A 20,423-nucleotide genomic window follows, 5' to 3' on the forward strand; every position below is an offset into this window, starting at 1 on the left:
TGCAGTTCAATCCCCTGTCTCCCCTTTACTCACTGGACGTTCTTGCCGATGCTTCTCACCGAAGATGTTCACCAGCACACTGCTCTGCCAGGTAATTGTCTTTTAGTAGCTGTTATTTGCTTCTGGACAATACTATATTCCATTCTCTTACTCCTGAAATTATAAAATATGTTTGTGTACAGTATCCCATTTGATCCTGACAATCCTCCTAATCCATAGGAATCTTTTGAGGTGGATAGATGTTTTACAGATATAGAAACTGAGGCAGAGCAGTGAAGTATCTTTCCTGTGGTCCAAGGCTAGTATGTGATTAAGTCTCAACTTTGACCTAGGTCTTCTGGCTCATATTTCATTTTATTTCCGCTGCTAAAAGCCCCATCTTCAAAGAACATTATTAATGTTCCTTGCCATGACCCTGTAAAACCCTGCATAATCTGACTTCTTCCTGCATGTACAGCCTCCTTTCGTATAATTTTCTCCCTCTGTCCGGGAGAGATCCAGCAGTACCAGGGAGTTCTGTTTTGTTCTTCAAAAATTGCAGCAGTCCTTTCCTGCCTCTGAACGTTTGCTCTTTTTCCCTTTGACTGGAAAACTGTCTTTGAGCTGCTGCTTGTCTCAGCTCAGGTGCCACCTCGTCAAGGAGGACCACTCAGACCATCCCGTCTTAAGGGGCCACCTCCAGCACTTCCTGCTCATTATCTGTTTGTTTCCTTTATTGCTCTATCACAGTCTGAAATGAATTTGCTTATTAGTTTATTTTAGTGGGTTTGGTTTTTCTTTTTCTTTTTTTTCTTTTTCACTTTATCCTTCAGTCTTTCCCACGAGAATATAAGCTTCCGAGTACTGGGATGTTGTCTGGTTCCTGATAACTCCCTAACACAGTATCTGGGACTTGTTAGGCATTAATATATATTAGTCAAATGAATGACTCCTTACAAATATAAATTCTTTTAGGTGACGTGGGAAGTAAATATGGTTTTAATGGTAGCAGCCCCTACAGGGCTGTTATGCAGAAAAGAGTAGCTAATAGGCTGGACCCTAGAAGTTTTATTGTTTCTGATGGCACAAAGAATTTCTTTCCAAGGTTCTGATAACTGTTTTTTTCCCTAATAAGTTCTTAAATGGTTATGTTCATAGTTTTTGAGGTGCAGGCTGCACAAAGAAGTTACTCTTTTGTGGATACAGTTAGAACTTCTACTGTGGGCTATAATAATAAATTTTGCACCATAACCTACTGCGAGATCTTTCTACTGAAATATTGGTATTTCTGTACAGAATGTCTTTTGAAAAGAGAGACCATCACAAATGGTGTTATTAAGAATGTGGAACCAGCCTAGGCTATAACATTGTGAGACCTTGTTTCTACAGAAAATTTTTTTAAAAATCAGTTGTGTCTGGTGACGTATACCTGTAGTCTCAGCTACTTGGCAGGCTGAGGTGGGATCGCTTGAGCTCAGGAGGTCAAGGTTTTAGTGAGCTGTGATGATGCCACTGCACTCTAGCCTGGATGACAGAGTGAGACCCTGTCTCAAAAAAAAAAAAAAAAAAAAAAGAATGTGGAAAATTGTGGAGTGATATAAACTATTAGTAGTAAGGCGTTTCCTTCAGTAGCATGATGTTTATTCATCATTAATTCATTCAGCGTTTGCTGGGATCCTGCTGTGAGCCAGCCTCTTTGTTTAGAAACCACCCTCAAGGAGCTTATGTTCTCATGGGAAAGTCAGGTATGGAAGTTGACAATTACAATAAAGGTTTGAAAAAGCACAGAGGAGGGGCCCCTAACTTCGAGGCTCAGGGAAATCTTTTTAGAGGTTGTGCTCAAGCTGTCAGAGAAGACAACAAGATTTTAATCCATAGGAAAACAGTCCTTCAGCTGTTTGTCTTAATACCAAATAAAATGATGTCTGTGTATACTGTTTGGGAAAATGATTTGAGTAGCATGATACCATGTCAGAATGCTGAAAGTGGATTACTTTCCCTCCTCACTTTACCTGTGCTACCTAGAGCTGTGCTGTGCTGAGATCAGTATTCGTACTTTTGTTAGGCTTCCTGTTTCTTTTAAAAGCCTTATCCTGGGGCTGGACTAGGCATTAGCTTCTTGTTTCTTTGTGTATCTCATTATCTGTATCACTGTCTTCACTCTCTTGCCTGGCAGTGTTTGTGGCTGAACTTGGAAACCTAAGGAAGTCTCTACTGTGCTTCTATGTACTCAGCCTTAGGGTAATATTGCTTATTGTTTTGGACCATTGCTGAAAGCAAAGGAGAGAGAATGTGGATAATCATACATCCTCTTTGTCCTTACTTCTAGACATCATACCCAGGGCAATAGATACCAAGTGGGTTGCATACATGAAGGTTTTTTGGGACAGGGGAGGTACATTTTTAAACTTATATTTATTGATAGCTGATCCTTCAATTTTTTTTTTGTTTTAAATTGTACATTTGTGTCTAGTAGCATGTATTTATATTTTATGTGTATGTACTACACATATCATCTTTTTTCAGATTTTTTACTCTTGAGGGTGCACAGCAATAAAACTTGGCAACCACTGCTCCATAGGAAATGATCAGCGCAAGTGACTTCTATGCAATGTTTAGAAAATGTGAATGATGACATACTGAGCTCTCAGGGCAACTGGTCACTCCTTTGTAATAGTTCCTCCCCAGCAGGGGGTTAGTGAGGATGGAACCGTTTAGGTCCAGTGTGGCAGACTGATGAGACTGGATTCAGAACCAGGCAGTAGGCTTTGCAAAGAGTGGATCATTTAGCAAAAGCCTGGCACCAAGGAGGAGTGTGAAGGAGTAAGTGGCGGAAGAAGCAGGTGAAAGACTATACTAAAAACTGTTTCGAATGGAAATTGTATCTTTTTCTGTCCCATTTTATTTGTAGTAGGGAAACATTTATTTGAAAGCATCTGGACAGCATTGGAAATTTCACATGCATCATTAGCATGGGGTGTGTGTGTGTGTGTGTGTGTGTGTGTGTGTGTGGCGACTATGTTATCATTAGTGGTATAATTTTATTTTGCAAAGAGAAGTGTTTCCTGTTTTATCACAGCTTTCCCCGAGGAGGGCTGGTGTATTAATTTGCTGTATTGCCTCCTGGCTGTTCCCAGGCTGTTTTTCCTCTTCATCATGGAATTTTTAATGGCCCTATTGCCTCTTGGGAAGCATGTGAGGAAGAGTTCCTCAGGGAGTGCTTCCCTTTTTTCACATGCCTATAATTACTCTCCTTTAAGAGCACAAAGAGTTCGATAATCATGCCTGAACTATGAAGGTTCCCTCCTGTCAGGTTACTGAGCTGAGGCTGCTTCTTCAACAGTTTCCTCCCTGCTAGAACCGTATGCCTTTCTGGTTCTCAGAATAGGTGGGGGCAGGTGGCATTGGGAGGATGGCGCATGACCTAAAATCCTCTCTTGTTTAGTATTTCATTGCTATAAACAAATAAATAATTGGACCATAATCTTAAAGTAACATTTTATTGATGTATCGTTTTAATACAGCCCAGATGACAGGTGCAGTGGATGGGAGGGTTTGTGGTCTTTGTACCATCTAATAGATTTATGGATTTCGGGAATACCACTCTGGAAATAGTTAACTTGGTGGTTTTCAACCCTGGCTGCAAGTTGGAATCACTTAAGAAGCTTTAAGAAAATATATCCATGCTGGGCCCTACTTCCAGAGATTCTGATTTAATTGGTCTGGAATGAGGCCTAGACATTGGCATTATTTTAAAGCTCCCTAGGTGATTAATGTGCAGCCAGGGTTAAGAACTGTTGTCCTAAATGCATATGGGTTTGTGACTGGTGCTTTGTAATTTGCTTAATAGGGGCTCCCATTTCATAATTGGCACGAACTCTGTGCTTTGGTATGGTATGCACCATTCCTTATGGGAGGTAGACCCCTGGACTTCTTTTAGTTTTGGAGAACCTACTGCAGGTAAAGAAGAGTGTTAGTATCTGCACAGTGCCCAGCACATAGTTCTTAATAAATGGGGGGGCAGAGTTTTGTCAGGTGGCTGTATGGATAGTTGGATTGTTGGCTGGCCGTGTGGGTGAAATCCGTAAACCAACTGTTTTGGTTTGGTTGTTTTGGTTGCTAGTATTGGGATTTGCTGTTAAAGGTGTAATACTTGGTAGTGGTGTTAAGAATTGCTGCTGCTCAAACAGCAGATGGTGTGATTGGCGTTCTGGTAGAGGCAGTGGTATTGTTAAGGGCACAGTCACAAACTTGTAATAAGGAGACTAGTGCTGCAAGCAGTTTTTCCCAAAATGAGAGATTTGTTGATTGTGAAGGATAGCTTTTCTTACTGTTATTACCAAAGAAAATGATAAGTAGGATTTTCAATTGCTACATACAGGTCAGTTGCATCTGTGTGATGCATAAGTCACCAGTTGCAGTTTTTGAGTGCAAAAACTTTTCATGGCAGTGTTTTAGTTTTCTCCAACTCAAAGGAAAGGTCAACTTGTAGTGACCTTTCCTTTATTTTGGAAGATAATTTGGTCATGCATTACCATTTTAATTTATTCTTTCTTTAAGCTCTGAAATAGCAAAGTACTGATATCTTCTTTTCATATAGGTCAGCTTCCTTTGTAAATAAACTATTTTTTCTTTGGGAAATCTTATTTTTAGTTGCAGTAAGGATGGCAGATATAAGCCTGGTATGCAAATATTATACATGTTTCTTAATGAATGGATGAAAAGTTTCATAACTTCTACTTTCTTCATAGACCATTGGCATAGGTGGTAGGAGATTAAGAGTGTGGATATTAGTGTCAGGCAGACCTGGGTGAGAATCCTGGCTTCACCCAGGCAAATGACTTAATCTTCCCATACCTCAATTTCTACATCTTTAAAATGGAAATATCAATACTTTTTAAATTGGTTGAGTGGGGATCAAAATGAAATAATATATGTAAATATTTAGCATCCTGGTAAATTTTTGTTATGTAGTTACTGCCCTACCCCGTCCTTAGGATAACTGCAATTTTAAAAACTTTGAGTTGGCTTCCAGAGTCATTTGCTAATTAGATGTAATACAGATTCTTGAGGTGCTTAAATGGCCTCAAATGGTCTATAAGAGGAGGCATTTGGACAGAGTTGGGGTTAAAAAAAAAGACAGAGAGACCTTCCTGCCCATTAGAGAGTTGAAATAGGATAGGCTGAGCTCATTTGTAATTCATTTTATGTGTTCACAAACGTTATGATCTACATATCAGAGTTGTGTGCCCAGCTGGCTGTGCCACTTGACAAGGAGTTTCAAAGAGTAAGAAGAAGACTCACTTCATGCTATTAATTTTGACCTTTGGAGCCATAATAAACAGCCTGAGGTTTTACCTCAGGGCTTGGGGGAAGGAACCTTTTATTAGTCCTGTATCTGTTGATGCTGTGAAGTACAGTGTTGCTTTCTCACCTCTTTAGTGCCTTAGTTTGGGCCATGTATGAAGCAATGTTTCTGCTGTGGTATTGTCTATAAGGCTGCCCAAGCCTATTGGAACTGCCCATTGTATAGTACACAGTTCTTGAATCTTTTGTCCTCTATTGGAGGGTCTCATTGACAGTGGCTGTCAGCTGGCTGGCATCTTACTGCCTAAGTGGAATGATGAAAGCATTTTCTCTGTCTCTCTGTTTTTCCATTGTAACATACCCATCTTTCCAACTGATGTGAAATGATTCGACTCTTATGGGTGGCATGAAACAGCTTCATGATATGCCTACTTTAGCCCCGCTAAGGGAATTAGATTAGGGAGAATTTTCAGGTGCCGGTGAGCAGTTTGTCACAGACTACTGAGGGTTAGATTTAAGTGAAAACCATTAGTGGAATTGCTAGGATCACTTCCTGTTAGATAAGCCTCCTCTGTTTCCTATGATAATTGTGAAGTGGTTTTTTTTTTTTTTTTTTTTTTTCCTTCCTAGCTGCTCCTAGTGCCATAGGCCTAGATCTTTTCCCAGGTGCAAATCTGTGAAAATATTTCCCGTTCTGACTGCTTAATAAATGTCAGTAAACCCTAAAGGTAAAATCGCATGTGAGAAAGGAGTCGCACATTTAATCTAGGGATTAAATCCCTAGATTTAATCCTCCTTTTTCTCCTTTTACCCTAGCACTTACTTGTTCTCTGATTACAACTCAGTGTCTCGGAGTATTAATTCTTTCTTTAGAAATTGGCCTTCCTACTATGTTGTGAGCTCCTGGGGACAGGACTTCAGCTCAGTCATCTTTTATCTCCCTCTGCACATCCAGCATAGTATGTTACATTGGGTAGGCCTCCATAAATTTTTGTTAAAAATAATTGAGGTGAACAGATTAGTAATTAAGGAGAATAATTGGAATATATGATATATATGACCTTTGGTCCCTAGAAACATCAAATTTTTTCCTGGTGTTACTTGTTTGTGTTAAAGAAAAAGTATAGAAAACAAATACCCTTTTTACATTGAAATTTATTAACTTTCTAATTTTTAATTTTTGTGGGTACATAGTAGGTGTATATACTTACGGGGTACAAGAGACGGTTTGATATAGGCATGTAATGCATGATAATTACATCATGGAGAATGGGATATCCATCCCCTCAAGCATTTATCCTTTGTGTTACAAACAAACCGATTTTACTCTTTTATTTTAAAACGTACAGTTAGATTATTATTGACTATAGCCACCCTGTTGTGCTATCAAATAGTAGATCTTATTCATTCTTTCAATTTTTTTTGTACATGTTAACCATCCGCATTCCCCACCATCCTCGTTACCCTTCCCAGCCTCTGGTAACCATCCTTCTACTCTCTATCTCCATTAGCTCAATTGTTTTGATTTTTAGATCCCACAAATAAGTGAGAACATGTAATTTTTGACTTTCTGTGCCTGGTCTTTACTTATTATAATTATCTCCATTTTCATCCATGTTGTTGCAAATAACAGGATCTCATTCTTTTTTATGGCTGAATAGTGCTGCATTGTGTATATGCACCACATTTTCTTTATCCATTCATCAGTTGATGGACACTTAGGTTGCTTCCAAATATTGGCTATTGTGAACAGGGCTGCAGCAAACTTGTGGGTACAGATATCTCTTTGATATACTGATTTCCTTTCTTTTGGGTATTTACCCAGTAATGGGATTGCTGGATCATAAAATAGAGTCAAAAAAGACTCTATTTTTAGTTTTTTTGAGGAACCTCCAAACTGTTCTCCATAGTGGTTGTACTAATTTACATTCCCACCAACAGTGTACGAAGGTTACCTTTTCACCACATCCTCACCAGCATTATTAGTTGTATTTTGGATGTAAGCCAATTTAACTGGGGTGAGATGATATCTCATTGTAGTTTTGATTTGCATTTCTCTGATGATCAGTGATATTGAGCACCTTTTCATATGCCTGTTTGCCACTTGTATGTCTTTTGAGAAATATCTGTTCAAATCTTTTGCTCATTTTTTGATTGGATTATTAGATTTTTTTTCTATAGAGTTGTTTGAGCTGCTTATATATTCTCATTATTAACACTTGGCCGGGTGCGGTGGCTCAAGCCTGTAATCCCAGCACTTTGGGAGGCCGAGACGGGCGGATCACGAGGTCAGGAGATCGAGACCATCCTGGCTAACACAATGAAACCCCGTCTCTACTAAAAATACAAAAAAATTAGCCGGGTGAGGTGGCAGGCGCCTGTAGTCCCAGCTACTCGGGAGGCTGAGGCAGGAGAATGGCGTAAACCCGGGAGGCGGAGCTTGCAGTGAGCCGAGATAGCGCCACTGCACTCCAGCCTGGGCGACAGAGCGAGACTCCGTCTCAAAAAAAAAAAAAAAATTAACACTTTGTCAGATGGGTAGTTTGCAGGTATTTTCTCCCATTCTGTGGGTTGTCTATTCACTTTGTTGATTGTTTCCTTTGCTGTGCAGAAGATTTTTTAACTCAATGTGATCACATTTGTCCATTTTTGGCTTGGTTGCTGTGATTGTGGGATATTACTAAAAAAATTTTTGCCCAGACCAATGTCCTGGAGATTTTTCCCAGTGTTTTCTTATAGTAGTTTCATAGTTTGAGATTTCAGATTTAAGTCTTTAATCTACTTGATTTGATTTTGTATATGCTGAGAGATAGGGGATCTAGTTTCATTCTTCTGCATATGGATATCCAGTTTTCCCTGCACCATTTATTGAAGAGACTGTCTTTTCCCCAGTGTATGTTCTTGGCACCTTTGTTGAAAATGAGTTCACTCTGCATGTGTGGATTTGTTTCTGGGTTCTCTGTTCTGTTCCATTGGTCTGTGTGTCTGTTTTTATGCCAGTACAATGCTATTTCAGTTACTATAGCTCTGTAGGATAATTTGAAGCTAGGTAATGTGGTTCCTTCAGTTTTGTTCTTTTTGTTTAGGATAGCTTTGGCTCTTCTGGGTCTCTTGTGGTTCCATATAAATTTTAGGATTCCTTTTTCTGTTTCTGTGAAGAATGTCATTGGTATTTTGATAGGAATTGCATTGAATCTGCAGATTGGTTTGGGTAGTATGGACATTTTAATAGTATTGATTCTTTCAATCCATGAACATGGAGTATCTTTCCATTTTTTTGGTGTCTTCAATTTTTTTTATCCATGTTTTATATGTTCATTATAGAGATCTTTTACTTCTTTAAGTTAATTCCTAGGTATTTAATTTTATTTGTGGCTACTATAAATGGGGTTAATTTTTAAATTTCCTTTTCAGATTGTTCACTCTTGGCATATAGAAATGCTACTGTTTTTTTGTATCTTGCAACTTTACTGAACTTGTTTATCACTACTAATAGTTTTGTGGTACAGTCTTTAGGTTTTTCCAAATATAAATTCGTATCATCTACAAACAAGGATACTTTGACTTCTTCCTTTTCAGTTTGGATGCCCTTTAGTTCTTTCTCTTGTCTAATTACTCTAGCTAGGACTTTCAGTCCTAAATTGAGTAACAGTGGTGAAGGCGGGCATCCTTACCATGTTCCTAATCTTAGAAAAGAGGCTTTCAGTTTTTCCCCATTCAGTATGATACTAGCTGTGGGCCTGTCATGTATGACTTTTATTATGTTGAGGTATGTTCCTTCCATACCCAGTTTTTTGAGGATTTTTATTCTATATTAAAAAAACGAACTTTTCATTAACTTTAAAAATGAGTGATTTTTGAAGGTGAACTATTCCTTAAACTAGCTTGCCATTGGCAGACAGACTGTTTTCTCTCCATAGGAGTGACTCTAAACATCTTTGTTCCAAATCTAAAGCAGTCACTTCAGTTATTTTTTTGCCAACATTGGTTCTATTAACATGCATGTATTTCTCAAAGTATTTTTTTTTCCCTAAAAGTACATTCCTGCCCCAAGGACATAGTGATCTGCCCAGTTTCCTAAGTAACACTGCAGTTTTAACAACTCACCTGATCTTTCAGTTACCTGCAGTAAAAAAGAAAACAGAAATGTTGTGTTTATGCTTGGATAGAAAGAATCCTCTTTCCATTAATTGTTAATCTTCAGCATTCACCTTCACACAAATTTAGTGACTTTTTCTGGGATAAGAATTTTTTTAAAAAGAGTGTACTTTTTGCTTTTAGTGCTCTTTCTTCCAACTCTGCCCTGGCAAATGCCACCACAGTGGGGAAACTGTCACACTCTTAGGGGAAGTACTGATCCCACACTTAACACTGTGAAAGAAGCATATGCCCCAGGTTTTACTGGCCTGAGTGAAGATTGTCCCTGAGGCCCTGATCAGATGAAACAGAAAAGGCATAGCCTGTCTTTTCTCTAATTGCGTATATACTGGGGAATAGTATTTTTATCTAAGTGTATATTAATTTAATCATTCTATTATTCTTTAGGTTGAATAGTTAGACCTGCATTATTGACTAGGTTGACTCTGGGAATTTGGTAGATTTTTCAACTCAGTAATTTTCAAAGTAGGTAGGTGCTTATCAGAATTACCCAGGGAAAAATTTAAGTATGTTACTGATTCTCCTCCCACTCCTGCCCAGCCTACTAAATTAGGATCTTGATAGGGACATGTGTATTTAGTAAAAGCTCCTTATATAATTCTGATAACCATTTGCCACTCCAGTTGAGAATTAAGTTTTAACTTGGTGGAGACTTTAACTTAATACTTAGCCTTTTATACACTATGCCTAATTGAAAGATCACTTCCCCTAACATATTACATGGTTTGCAACCCGAGAACAACCATATACTACTCTTGAAAAATAGTTTTGAAATATCTCATTAATCTTTTACCCTTTCTACTTGCCGGAAGGGTCTCTGTGTTGGTGAGAAAGAGAAGCTTAGACTCTTTTTATCCTTTTTGTTACCGCATTTGTGCTTTTGTCCCTCTTTTAGTTTCCATTTTGAGAGTAAACAGTGATGCTTTCAAAGTAAAATAACACACATTAAATAAATAACACGTTAAAAAGAAAAGGAGCCAAGTGGTTGTTAAGTACCCCTAAATGAAAATGGGGTTGGAGAGGTGGTCAACCTCTTTATTTTTCCTTCCCTTCTTTAATTTTTTATGTCTGCAACCCTTGATGATCTGGAATTATTTGGAGATAAACAAAAAACTGGAACTACCTCTTCGATAGGAAGCCGAAGCTGTAGCAGTTGCCTTACCCACATGCTAAGGTTCCCCAAAATAATACAGGCAGCCCTGCCAGCCCCACACATAGTAGTATTCTTTACTCCTGAGCAGGGCTGTGCTAATATTCTGGACGTGCCATGCTGCATGACAGCTTCTGTTTCCTGCCTGTGAATCCTCTTGCTCTAAGCACCCAGCTTCCTTCTTCTTTTCCCCAGGCTTGTTCTTTTTTTTTAGTTCTTCTTTTTAAAATTTTATTTTATTTTAAAAAACTGACACATAATGGTTGTATGTATTTATGGGGTATACAGTGGCATTTCAATACATACAATATGTAGTGATTAAATCAGGGTCATTAGCATATACATCTGCTCAAAACATTTATCATTTCTTTTTGTTAGAAGCATTCAATATCCTCCTAGCTATTTGAAACTGTGTAATATATAATTGTTAACTATAGTCACCCTACAGTACTGTAGAATGCTAGAATTTATTCCTCCTATCTAGCTCTAAGTTTATATCTTTTAATAAATCCTTTTCTATCCCTCCCTTCCCATACCCCAGCCGGAGGTATCCTCTGTTCTACTTTTTACTTCTATGAGATCAACTTTTTTAAGCTTCCACTTATGAGTGAGAACTGATGGTGTTTAACTTTCTGTTCCTGGCTTGTTTTCACTTAACCTAATGTCCTCTGGTTCCATCCATGTGGCTGTGAATGACAGGATTTACTCTTTTTTTTTTTTTTTTTTCAATGCCTGAATAGTATTCCATTGTGTAGCAGGCTTGTTCTGGGTCCTCTTCCTTCTTTGTCCTCTAGGGTTCTTTCCAAGTGGATGGGGCTTTCACATAGAAAAATAGATTTTCCCAAGCTGTAAACTCTAGCAGTACTAATGTTCACTTAAAATCAAGACAGAAGCAAAATGTCTTACTGTCCTATTATAACAGTTTGATCGTTTCTCTTCTTCCCTCCCCAAATCTTGTCTAGGAAGGGACATAGAGAAAAATGTCCTCGTATACTGACTGCTAAGACATGATGTTATTCTACCTCCTATGAAATAGCTCTCCAACCTCGAAATGTGTCTTAAGAGAAATGTTTTAAGAGGGAAGGATCATTTAAATTGAGTTTTAAAAATGAACATACCTTCTCTTTATTGATACCCTTGTTTCTTTGTTATTCATATTCTGTAATCTGAAAAGCTGCACAGCTGCAGGTAGAACTTGACTATAAGATCCATCAAGGCAGAGATTGTCACTTGTTTATCACTATATTCCTAGTGTTTAGTACAGTGCTTGGCAAGAGTAGGTGCTCAGTAAAAATTTAGTGAACAATGAAAGAAGCAACAAAACTGCTTAGTAGAAAGGAAATAGTCCACAAAAGTACATTACTTTTACAATAAAATAATTCACTTAACAAACTTCATTACTTGATTTCTTTTTTTTTTTTTTTGGAGACGGAGTCTCGCTCTGCCGCCCAGGCTGGAGTGCAGTGGCCGGATCTCAGCTCACTGCAAGCTCCGCCTCCCGGGTTTACGCCATTCTTCTGCCTCAGCCTCCCCAGTAGCTGGGACTACAGGCGCCCGCCACCTCGCCCGGCTAGTTTTTTGTATTTTTTAGTAGAGACGGGGTTTCACCATGTTAGCCAGGATGGTCTCGATCTCCTGACCTCGTGATCCGCCCGTCTCGGCCTCCCAAAGTGCTGGGATTACAGGCTTGAGCCACCGCGCCCGGCCCATTACTTGATTTCTTAGAAAGTCTTCAGTTCTTTCCTGTTGTAACCAGAGGAATTTACAAAATCTGAAGTATTTAGGATATTCAAGACAACAGTTAGAGGTGGGAATGGGGTGGTAGAAGTAGACCATTTACCACAGAGAGAAGTAATATGCTGGAGGCATAACAGTCAAGGATCAATTAATGTAGAGACAATTGACCTGAAGGCTAAACAATATCGCCTAGAGGAGCAGGGTGGTGGAAGGACCACCTGAGCCACTGAACCCCCAATAACACCCTAAGATGTTGCAGTGTAATAACCTGTGTGCGTAATAATAGGTAAGTAATACTTATTCGCAGTTTGCTAAAGTAAATAAGCATTTCCATTAAAAGTTGTTAAAAACTTAAACATTGTAGTGCATAAATTTTTTTTTTACTTCCAAAATGACACTATCATTCCTTGAAAGTGTGAGATAAGTAGTAATGACTAGATCCATAAAAGAGTTGATAATATGGGCCTTTTCCCATGTTACTGACATATGTCAAGTATGCAAAATGGTGAAAATGATGGATGGGGGCAAATAAAAGGCAGTATTTGTGTAGCTCAAGTTGATACTCCAAGAATTAATATCTTAATATACTTCTTGAGTACTTATGCTTCTCATTTTGCGTCTGTCTCATGAAACTCAGCATATTGTAAACTGTGATCTTGAAGAAGCAATGTTTTTAATTAACTTTTTATTGAAGGATAAACATACAGGGAAGAGTACAAAGAAATATACACTCAATGAATAGTCACAAAGTTACAGTCAAGTAACAAGCATCCAGATGAAGAAAAAGAGCATTATCAGAAGAACCCCAGAAGCTCCCTGTGCTTCTTTCTCTGCCTGTCTTCCCCCTTGCCACTGCTGTAGAGCGCCACCATCCTGATGTCTAACAGTAACATGGTTTAGCTTGAAGCAATGGTGTCAACATTTTTTCTGAAAAGCTTTGGAGGTTCCTTTAATGAGCTTCAGATAAAGAGGAAAGAAGCATGACTATACATGACTATGTTAGCCTTTGTTTGACTTTGTTTCTCCTTCTGAATCATGCCTAAGGATAAGGATGATTGAATAAGATCAGAGTGCTTGGATAGTCTCAGTTTGGGTCTGTACTCAAGTCCCATGTTTGTGGAAAAGATGGATGCTGTATGTGTTCCACATTTCTGTTTTGAGGAGAAACACAATTTTGTCATGTCAACTTTATTTTCTGCTTGTGTCTGGACTTCAAAGGGAATTACCACCACTCCATTCAGACTGAAGTCCTGTCTACCTTTGATGTTGTCCTCTATGTTAATTTGTTATTAAATCAGCATGCTCCCTAGACTTATTCCCAGGATAAGGTACGAAAAAGGAAGTGTTTTCTCTACTTTACACATTTATAATTAGCTATTTAGAATTAACTATTTGGGCTTTCAGAATTAATTATTCATGAGGTATTTGACTTAATTTTCTGTACAGGACAGAGTGATCAATAAAAGGTGCTTTGGATGGAATTTTCCAAACCACTGGCTTTGTATTATAAATCTCAGCCTGTAACATTCTTCACATTCCTAGTTTCTTAGGATTTTAATCAAATTCTTATGTTTTCCTATTTATAAATTGAATTGACTCTTAAGCTTTTGCTATTTAGAGAATTGAAAGTGTGTGTGTGTGTGCGTGTGTGTATGCGCGCACATGCATGCATGCACCCCTTTGAACTGTGCACGTTATTTTGGGGGCTTTCTGAGTCAAAAAATTTGTCCATTCACCAGCTGTCTTGTTGCCTTGCTAACCAGGTTTTCTTAGGTTTGTCTGAGGTTCCAGTTTTAAAACTACTAAGGGTCTTGATCCTTAGCTGGGACTACTGATTAGGAGTTTATCTGGTATAATTTTATATGTTATTTACTTTGGCTAGTTTTTTTAAATTGTAAAATGTACATAATATAAAATTTACTATTTTAACCACTTTTAAGTGTTCATTCAGTTGGCCATTTGATTTTTAGAACTTTTATTCATTCATAGCAGTTTTAATCAACAGCTGATGAGGATCGCCAGTGTGCCTTGAGCCAAGGTTGGTAGATCATTGGAAAATTATCAAAGAAGTGTAAATAAAGTTTGTTCTCAAGATCCCTGTTCTTAATCTCAAAGAGATTAAGCCTTCTTGTTTCATCAGAGAAGCAAGATATATGCACACCAGTTAAACATTGCTTCATGGTAGATGAGGCCCCAAATGTTCAAGGGAACACTTTGTGTAAAGATGAGACTCATTTTGGTCTTTAATCAGGGGCAGGATCTGTCTAGTTTGAGAGGGACAAAATCTTTACATACATAAAGATTTTTTTTAGTGCTTTCCACATGGCCAGGCCCTGAGCTGAATACTTTGTAACATACGTAAAGATTTTTATATTACTTCTTAATTTGCATACAGTACAATACATTCTTGGGGAACAGTGGTGAACTAAAATAGCATACCAGCTAGTTCAGTGTTAAGCCCATTGTCTTTCACAGAATCATTTGCTTTTAAAATAAGCTGAATATTCAGATGAAGGAACATATTGTCACATAATTAATATTTTTATTTTCTTTTTTTGCCTGTAAAATAATAAACATAATTAGTATTTTTAAAAGTCACAGAAGCCAAACTTACTTAACTTGTGATGTAGACAGTATTAAAAATTCAGATTTACATGGCAGGAGGTTAAACTTCCTATTAAAATTCTGTGCAAATATCTGTGTTCTTGCAGCATTAAACTTTTCAATATATTACCTCTTGGGAGTAAGTATTTCATTAGTGAGTTTAGAACAATTGTGGTTATAGTTTTTATGAAAAATAATTGTATAAAAATAAGCATGTAATGCAACACATATTTATTGAAATTAATCTTGAATGCCTCTTACACTGAAATCAGGTAAAAAGTTTAGAATGGGTGTGTATTGTGGATAAAGAGTGAGTTATTATTAATTCTGAATAATGTTGTCCCAATGCTTAATGGCAAAAGACGGTGCCCATTTTATTTATGTCTGTAATGGGTTAAGGATTTAAACTGGGCTACATGTAATGTCTTACAATAAGAATTAAAAAGTTCAAACCTTTTTCCTCTTCTTACATCTGCAGACAGGCAAATGTACATTGGGGACCACCATGTTCACGTGACATCAAGAGGAAGCGGAAACCAGTGGCCACAGCATGTTTGTCTAGCCCCAGTGCAGGTGATTACATGCAGTTATCATTCATTGAGCATGTACCGTGTGTCAGGCACTAAATTATGTATTTCGTATACCTTTTCATGTAATGTTTGTGATAGTGTAGATCATTTTATTCCCACTTTACATGGGAAAACTGAGACTACAAGAAATAATTAGCCTGGTTCTCGCTGACTCTGAAGTCTATGCTTTTTCGCTGTTACATGACTATCTAGAGTTTGAAACCCTGTATTCCACTATCAGCAATCTCCAGTCATCTGAGCTTTTGTTTTAGCACAGACAGGAAATTAGGTCCATGTTAATGAAAGTCCAGGTGAGGTGGCAGTTCAATCAGCAGTCAGGCAGTCACACGGGGTTATTTACTTTCTTATTTTGCATATGGTACAGTACATTCTCACTGCTTTTATAAGTGGAATGCTAATATTTTATTGGTCATGACATTCCTAATTAAAAACTTTTTTAGGCTAAAACTTTTCAGGTTTTTTTTTTTTTTTTTTTTTTTTTTTTTTTTAACAAAACTAACACTAATTGGTAGAAGCCAAAATAGTGCTTATCTTTGGTGGGGGGTGGGGCTGGCAGTGACCAAGAGAGGGCACAAGGAAACCTTCTGGGCTGTTGGCAGTGCTCCATATGATGAATTTGGTGGGGTGTATGGCTGCTTACATAGGTAGAATCTGGAGCTGTGCACTTAGGATTGATGTCCTTCACTGTGTGTATGTTATCCTTCAATGGAAAAAAGGGGAGAGTTATGTATTTATTAATATTTCTGTGAGAAAACTGGATATTGAATATGTCATTAAATATTTTATTTTCTTTAGAAAATGCTACCTATTATATAGATCAGAGCAGTTGATAGCTGAATAGAGAGTAAACCTCAGACAGATGGGGAGGGAGCCCTATCCTCTACCTTGACTTAGTAAGTTTTGGTGAACTGTGAAATTGTCCTCTTTGAGCTTCTGTTTGTGGTATCTGCTTGATGGTGGTTCATACTGGACAGTCTTCATCACAGGTCTGATGATTATAGTACCTTTTTTTTTTTTTTAGTGCTTTCCACATGGCCAGGCCCTGAGCTGAACACTTTTTAAACATTATTTCACCTAATCTTTGCAACAGCCTTGTAAGGTAGACGCTGTTTTTATTCCCAATTTACACATGAGAAAACCAAGGCTTAAATCACTTCCCTGAGGCCACATGGTTGATAAATTGCAGAGCCAAGATCAGACCAGTTTCCCTGTGACTCTAGAGCTGTCCTCTCGAGCACTGCAGGTGTTCTTCTTTTTATATACAATAGGATCAAGTCCAGACTATGACCCCGCATCAAAACTCAGATCCTCATTCAGTCTATGGTATTGGAAGCATTAAAAGAAAACCACCCCTCTTTTATCTTTTTGTTCTTTTTTTTTTTTCTCCTTAATATCTAGCTTCTGGTTTTAGCTTTTAATTGTTTATAAGAGAGGAACGAACCATTGGGAAGAGTTTAAAATCCTCATTCCATATTCAGGTTGGGAAATGTACGTGTGTAGGGGTGGGTATTAAACAAGACTTGAGCATTAAACATTTCCCCTCCTGAGCCCAGCTCCTCTTCTCTCACTTGTTGACTAAGCCCTGCTTCACTGAGCATTTTCTTTTTTTTCTACCCACAACCTGAGTGCCCCATGGAGGTGAAGGACATAGCCTGAGTCTGTGCCATCAGTCAGTAGAACAAATGGGCTTGCTCTGCCTAACATCGGGCCATCTCGGATTCCACCTCTTTTATGGGAATGAGTGATGAAGAGAGGTGCGTTCCGCTTTGCCGCTGTATTAATACACATCAGGGGCCAGCTCCTGGCACTAAATCACGCTACTGCATACATCTGTTATCGGACTCTTCACCAGTGTGATGAACAAGACTGCAGATAGAGGCTTCCTTGTGTCATTCTTTATAGGATTTTCCTAAAAGAATAAATAGCTCAGATCTCTGCCAACACTCTCCCCTGTCACTGTGATGAATTCAGCTTCTTTCTTAAACATGCAGCCACAAATCTTTTCCCTTTTTTCCCCTCCCCCACTGGTAGAAAGTTTTGAGTTGAAATTGACTGAATTTAAAGATATTAATAAGGGTAGAGAGGTGAAGAGCAGGAAGAAACAGTATGTCTTCCTTGTCTTTTTGTACTAATAGTAACAAAAGGCCAAGGAAAAAGACCATAAATGACCATAGGGTTGTTAAATAGACCCATTTTGAAAGTGTAGCACCTTTATTTTCTTTGTATCTTCATTCTCCCCTCCTTATGGCTTTCTAGCCTGCAAGTGTCTACTGCACAGAACTCCATCCTGGATCTTAGTGAGCAAGCATGCTAACCTGCTTCTGAGACTTGATACACCAGAGCAGGGATTTTCCCGCAAGTGTCTCCCTCTTGCTGAAGTGAACTAGCTGAATATGCTCTTAAAGAATGTACTCAGAAAAGAAAAAAAATGGATTATCTTCTCCAAAATTTGAGACTAAGTAGCTGTAAAAAACGTAATAAACCCAGATGAAAACCAGACTTCGTTTTCTTGAAATGATTTTCTTCATCAGAATGGTAGATCAGAGCCATCGGCATGCAGATTCCAATCCTTCAAAAAGTAAACACATGGCTTTTGATAAAGCGGAATTGAGGTGATCAGAAATTCTGTTGAGAACCCAGCTATTTGTGTGAGTATATTTTAGCTATCCCCAAAACTTTTTCTGACCTTTCTCTTTCTGGGATAGGATATGTGTGCTTAGAGTATCATTCAGAAGGATACCGAATAGTTAATCTGCTAATTAGTTACATCAGGTTTCAAATACTAGGTCAGTGACATAAGAGAGAGAAAGAGAGAGAGAGATTTGAATTGTTAAATGGATTGTCAGATGCATTCACAAGAGCAGGACTGCGTATCTGTTTTGCTCACTACTGTACCCCTAGCATCTAAATGAATACCTAGCCCGTGGAACAAACCCACTAGTTATTTGTTGTAAGAATAAATTATTAGAATCTTAAAGGTGAAACAGAGTGATTCCTGATGTACTCTAACCACATGGTTGGATTCAGTAGTTCCATTTTAGGATGTCCCTTTTCTCGGGAGTCATAGGGCAAATTCTTACTGCCCACTGTCTCTTTTTAAAGTTTAAATGTTTTTTAAAATTAAACATGTTTCTTAGTAAATATTGAATGGGTATAAAAGAACGTTTATAGCAGATATGTAAGGAGTAAAGAAAATACAGCAAATATCCATGTACCTACCGTTCACTTAAAGAAAAAGTTAAAATTTTCTTTTTTCAAAAGTTAAAATCTTCTTTAAAAATCTTCTCCCTGCTCTCCTCAGAGGTAAAAGTTATTCTGATTGTTTTTTATCGTTTGTCATTCTTTTGTTTTTTTTTCAAGTAGTTTTAGCAGACATATGTATCTTCAAGCAATATATTGTCTAGTTTTGTGTTTTTGAACCCTTGTATATGGAATCAAAGTATGTCATATTTTATGTTGCAGCTTTCACCCGGTTCTGTTTTTGAGATTCAGTCATGCTTTGTCCTGCCAAAATCTATTTTTCAGCTGCCATGTATATAGTATTCCATTGTATGAATATGATTAATATACCGTAATTAAATGCTCTTGATGGACATTTGGACCGTATTCCTGTTTTATGCTATTATGGAAAATACTGCACTGTTCTCTGAGAGAACAAGTGCAAACATTCTTTGAGGCCACTTCCCGCTCATTAGGATGGCTGTATCAAAAACAGAGAGCATCAGGTGTTGGTGAGGATGTGGAGAAATTGGAACCCTTGTGCAGTACTTGTGGGAAGGTAAAATTGTGCATTGCTGTGGAAAACAGTATGTAAAAAAAATTCCTCAAAAAATTAAACATAAAACTACCATATGATCCAGCAATTCTGTTTCTGTGCATATACCCAAAAGAATGAAAAGCAGAGACTCAAAATAGATTTTTGCACACCTCTGTTTACAGCAACATTATTTGCAATCGTCAAGATGGAAACAACTCACATGTCCATTGCTGGATGAACAAAATGTGCTGTATACATACAATGGAATATTATGTAGCTTGAAAGGCTTTCTTATTCAGAATGAAACTGCTACATGCTACAAATTGTATGAAGACATTTGCTAAGTGAAATAAGTGAGACATAAAAGGAGAAATATTGTATGATTCCACTTTTATAAGCTGCCTAGAATAGTCAAATTCATAGAAACAGAAAGACAAATAGTGGTTGCCAGGGGCCAAAGGAAGAGGGAAATGGGGAGAGTTATTGTTTAATGGGTACGAAGTTTCCATTTGAGATGATGAAAAAGTCCTGGTGATAAATAGTTGTGATAGTTACACAGCAGTGTGCATGTACTTAATGCAACTGAACTGTACACTTAAAAATGGGTAAGATAGCAAATTTTATGTGTATTTTACTGTAGTAAAAAATAGCAACAACAAAAAAAAAGTTTTTCTAGGGTAGTGCTTTTTTCACTGCAGTTTGGTGACCATGTAGGTATAGTTTCTTGAAATTTATTACCAGTTAAATATGAGTGAGTATGTGTGCCTGAGTTTGTTGTGAGTGCGTGTGTGTATGAGAGAAAAAAAGAGAGAGAGAGATTTGAGTTGTCAAATGTATTTCCTGCTGCTCTGGTGAAGTTCCAAAATGTTTGAAAGCTTTTGCCCTCAAGAAACTCTTGTATCTAGAGTAACAGCTTTCAAGATATTTTTACATTAGCCCACAATAAGAAATTCATGTTTGAATATGTGTGTTGGTTGCACATGTAAATCTGAAATAAATCCTGGGTGCGTGCTGATACTTTCTATTTTTTTCACTGAGAAAAAAAAGTAATGGTCATGACCCACTAAATTGATTTTGTGACCCGAAATTTGAAAATTACTGTTCTAGGTTACATTTCTGGGAGTGGAATTATTGGGTGACA

At 37.8% G+C, this 20,423-nt stretch overlaps 1 protein-coding gene across 19 annotated transcripts in view; it reads left to right on the top strand.

Annotated features, from left to right (window-relative positions):
- The window catches only part of GPATCH2L (G-patch domain containing 2 like), a 75,306-nt gene that overhangs the window by 29,577 nt on the left and 25,306 nt on the right, over positions 1 to 20,423 (top strand). For 12 of the 19 annotated variants that reach the window (XR_012416014.1, XR_012416016.1, XM_073997921.1 and 9 more), the window contains 2 exons: positions 6 to 91; positions 15,414 to 15,508. Coding sequence is in view for 13 of the 19 variants with exons in the window: in XM_073997921.1 (XP_073854022.1) it covers positions 6 to 91; positions 15,414 to 15,508 (181 nt within the window). In the remaining 6 variants the exon portion in view is untranslated. Of the gene's footprint in view, positions 1 to 5; positions 92 to 15,413; positions 15,509 to 17,781; positions 18,023 to 18,056; positions 18,174 to 20,423 lie in introns of those variants that run through there. The other 7 variants (XR_012416015.1, XR_012416017.1, XM_005561849.5 and 4 more) reach the window with 2 other exon arrangements.

The sequence above is a fragment of the Macaca fascicularis genome, chromosome 7 (assembly GCF_037993035.2).
Source record: "Macaca fascicularis isolate 582-1 chromosome 7, T2T-MFA8v1.1".
Lineage (NCBI taxonomy): Eukaryota > Metazoa > Chordata > Mammalia > Primates > Cercopithecidae > Macaca > Macaca fascicularis.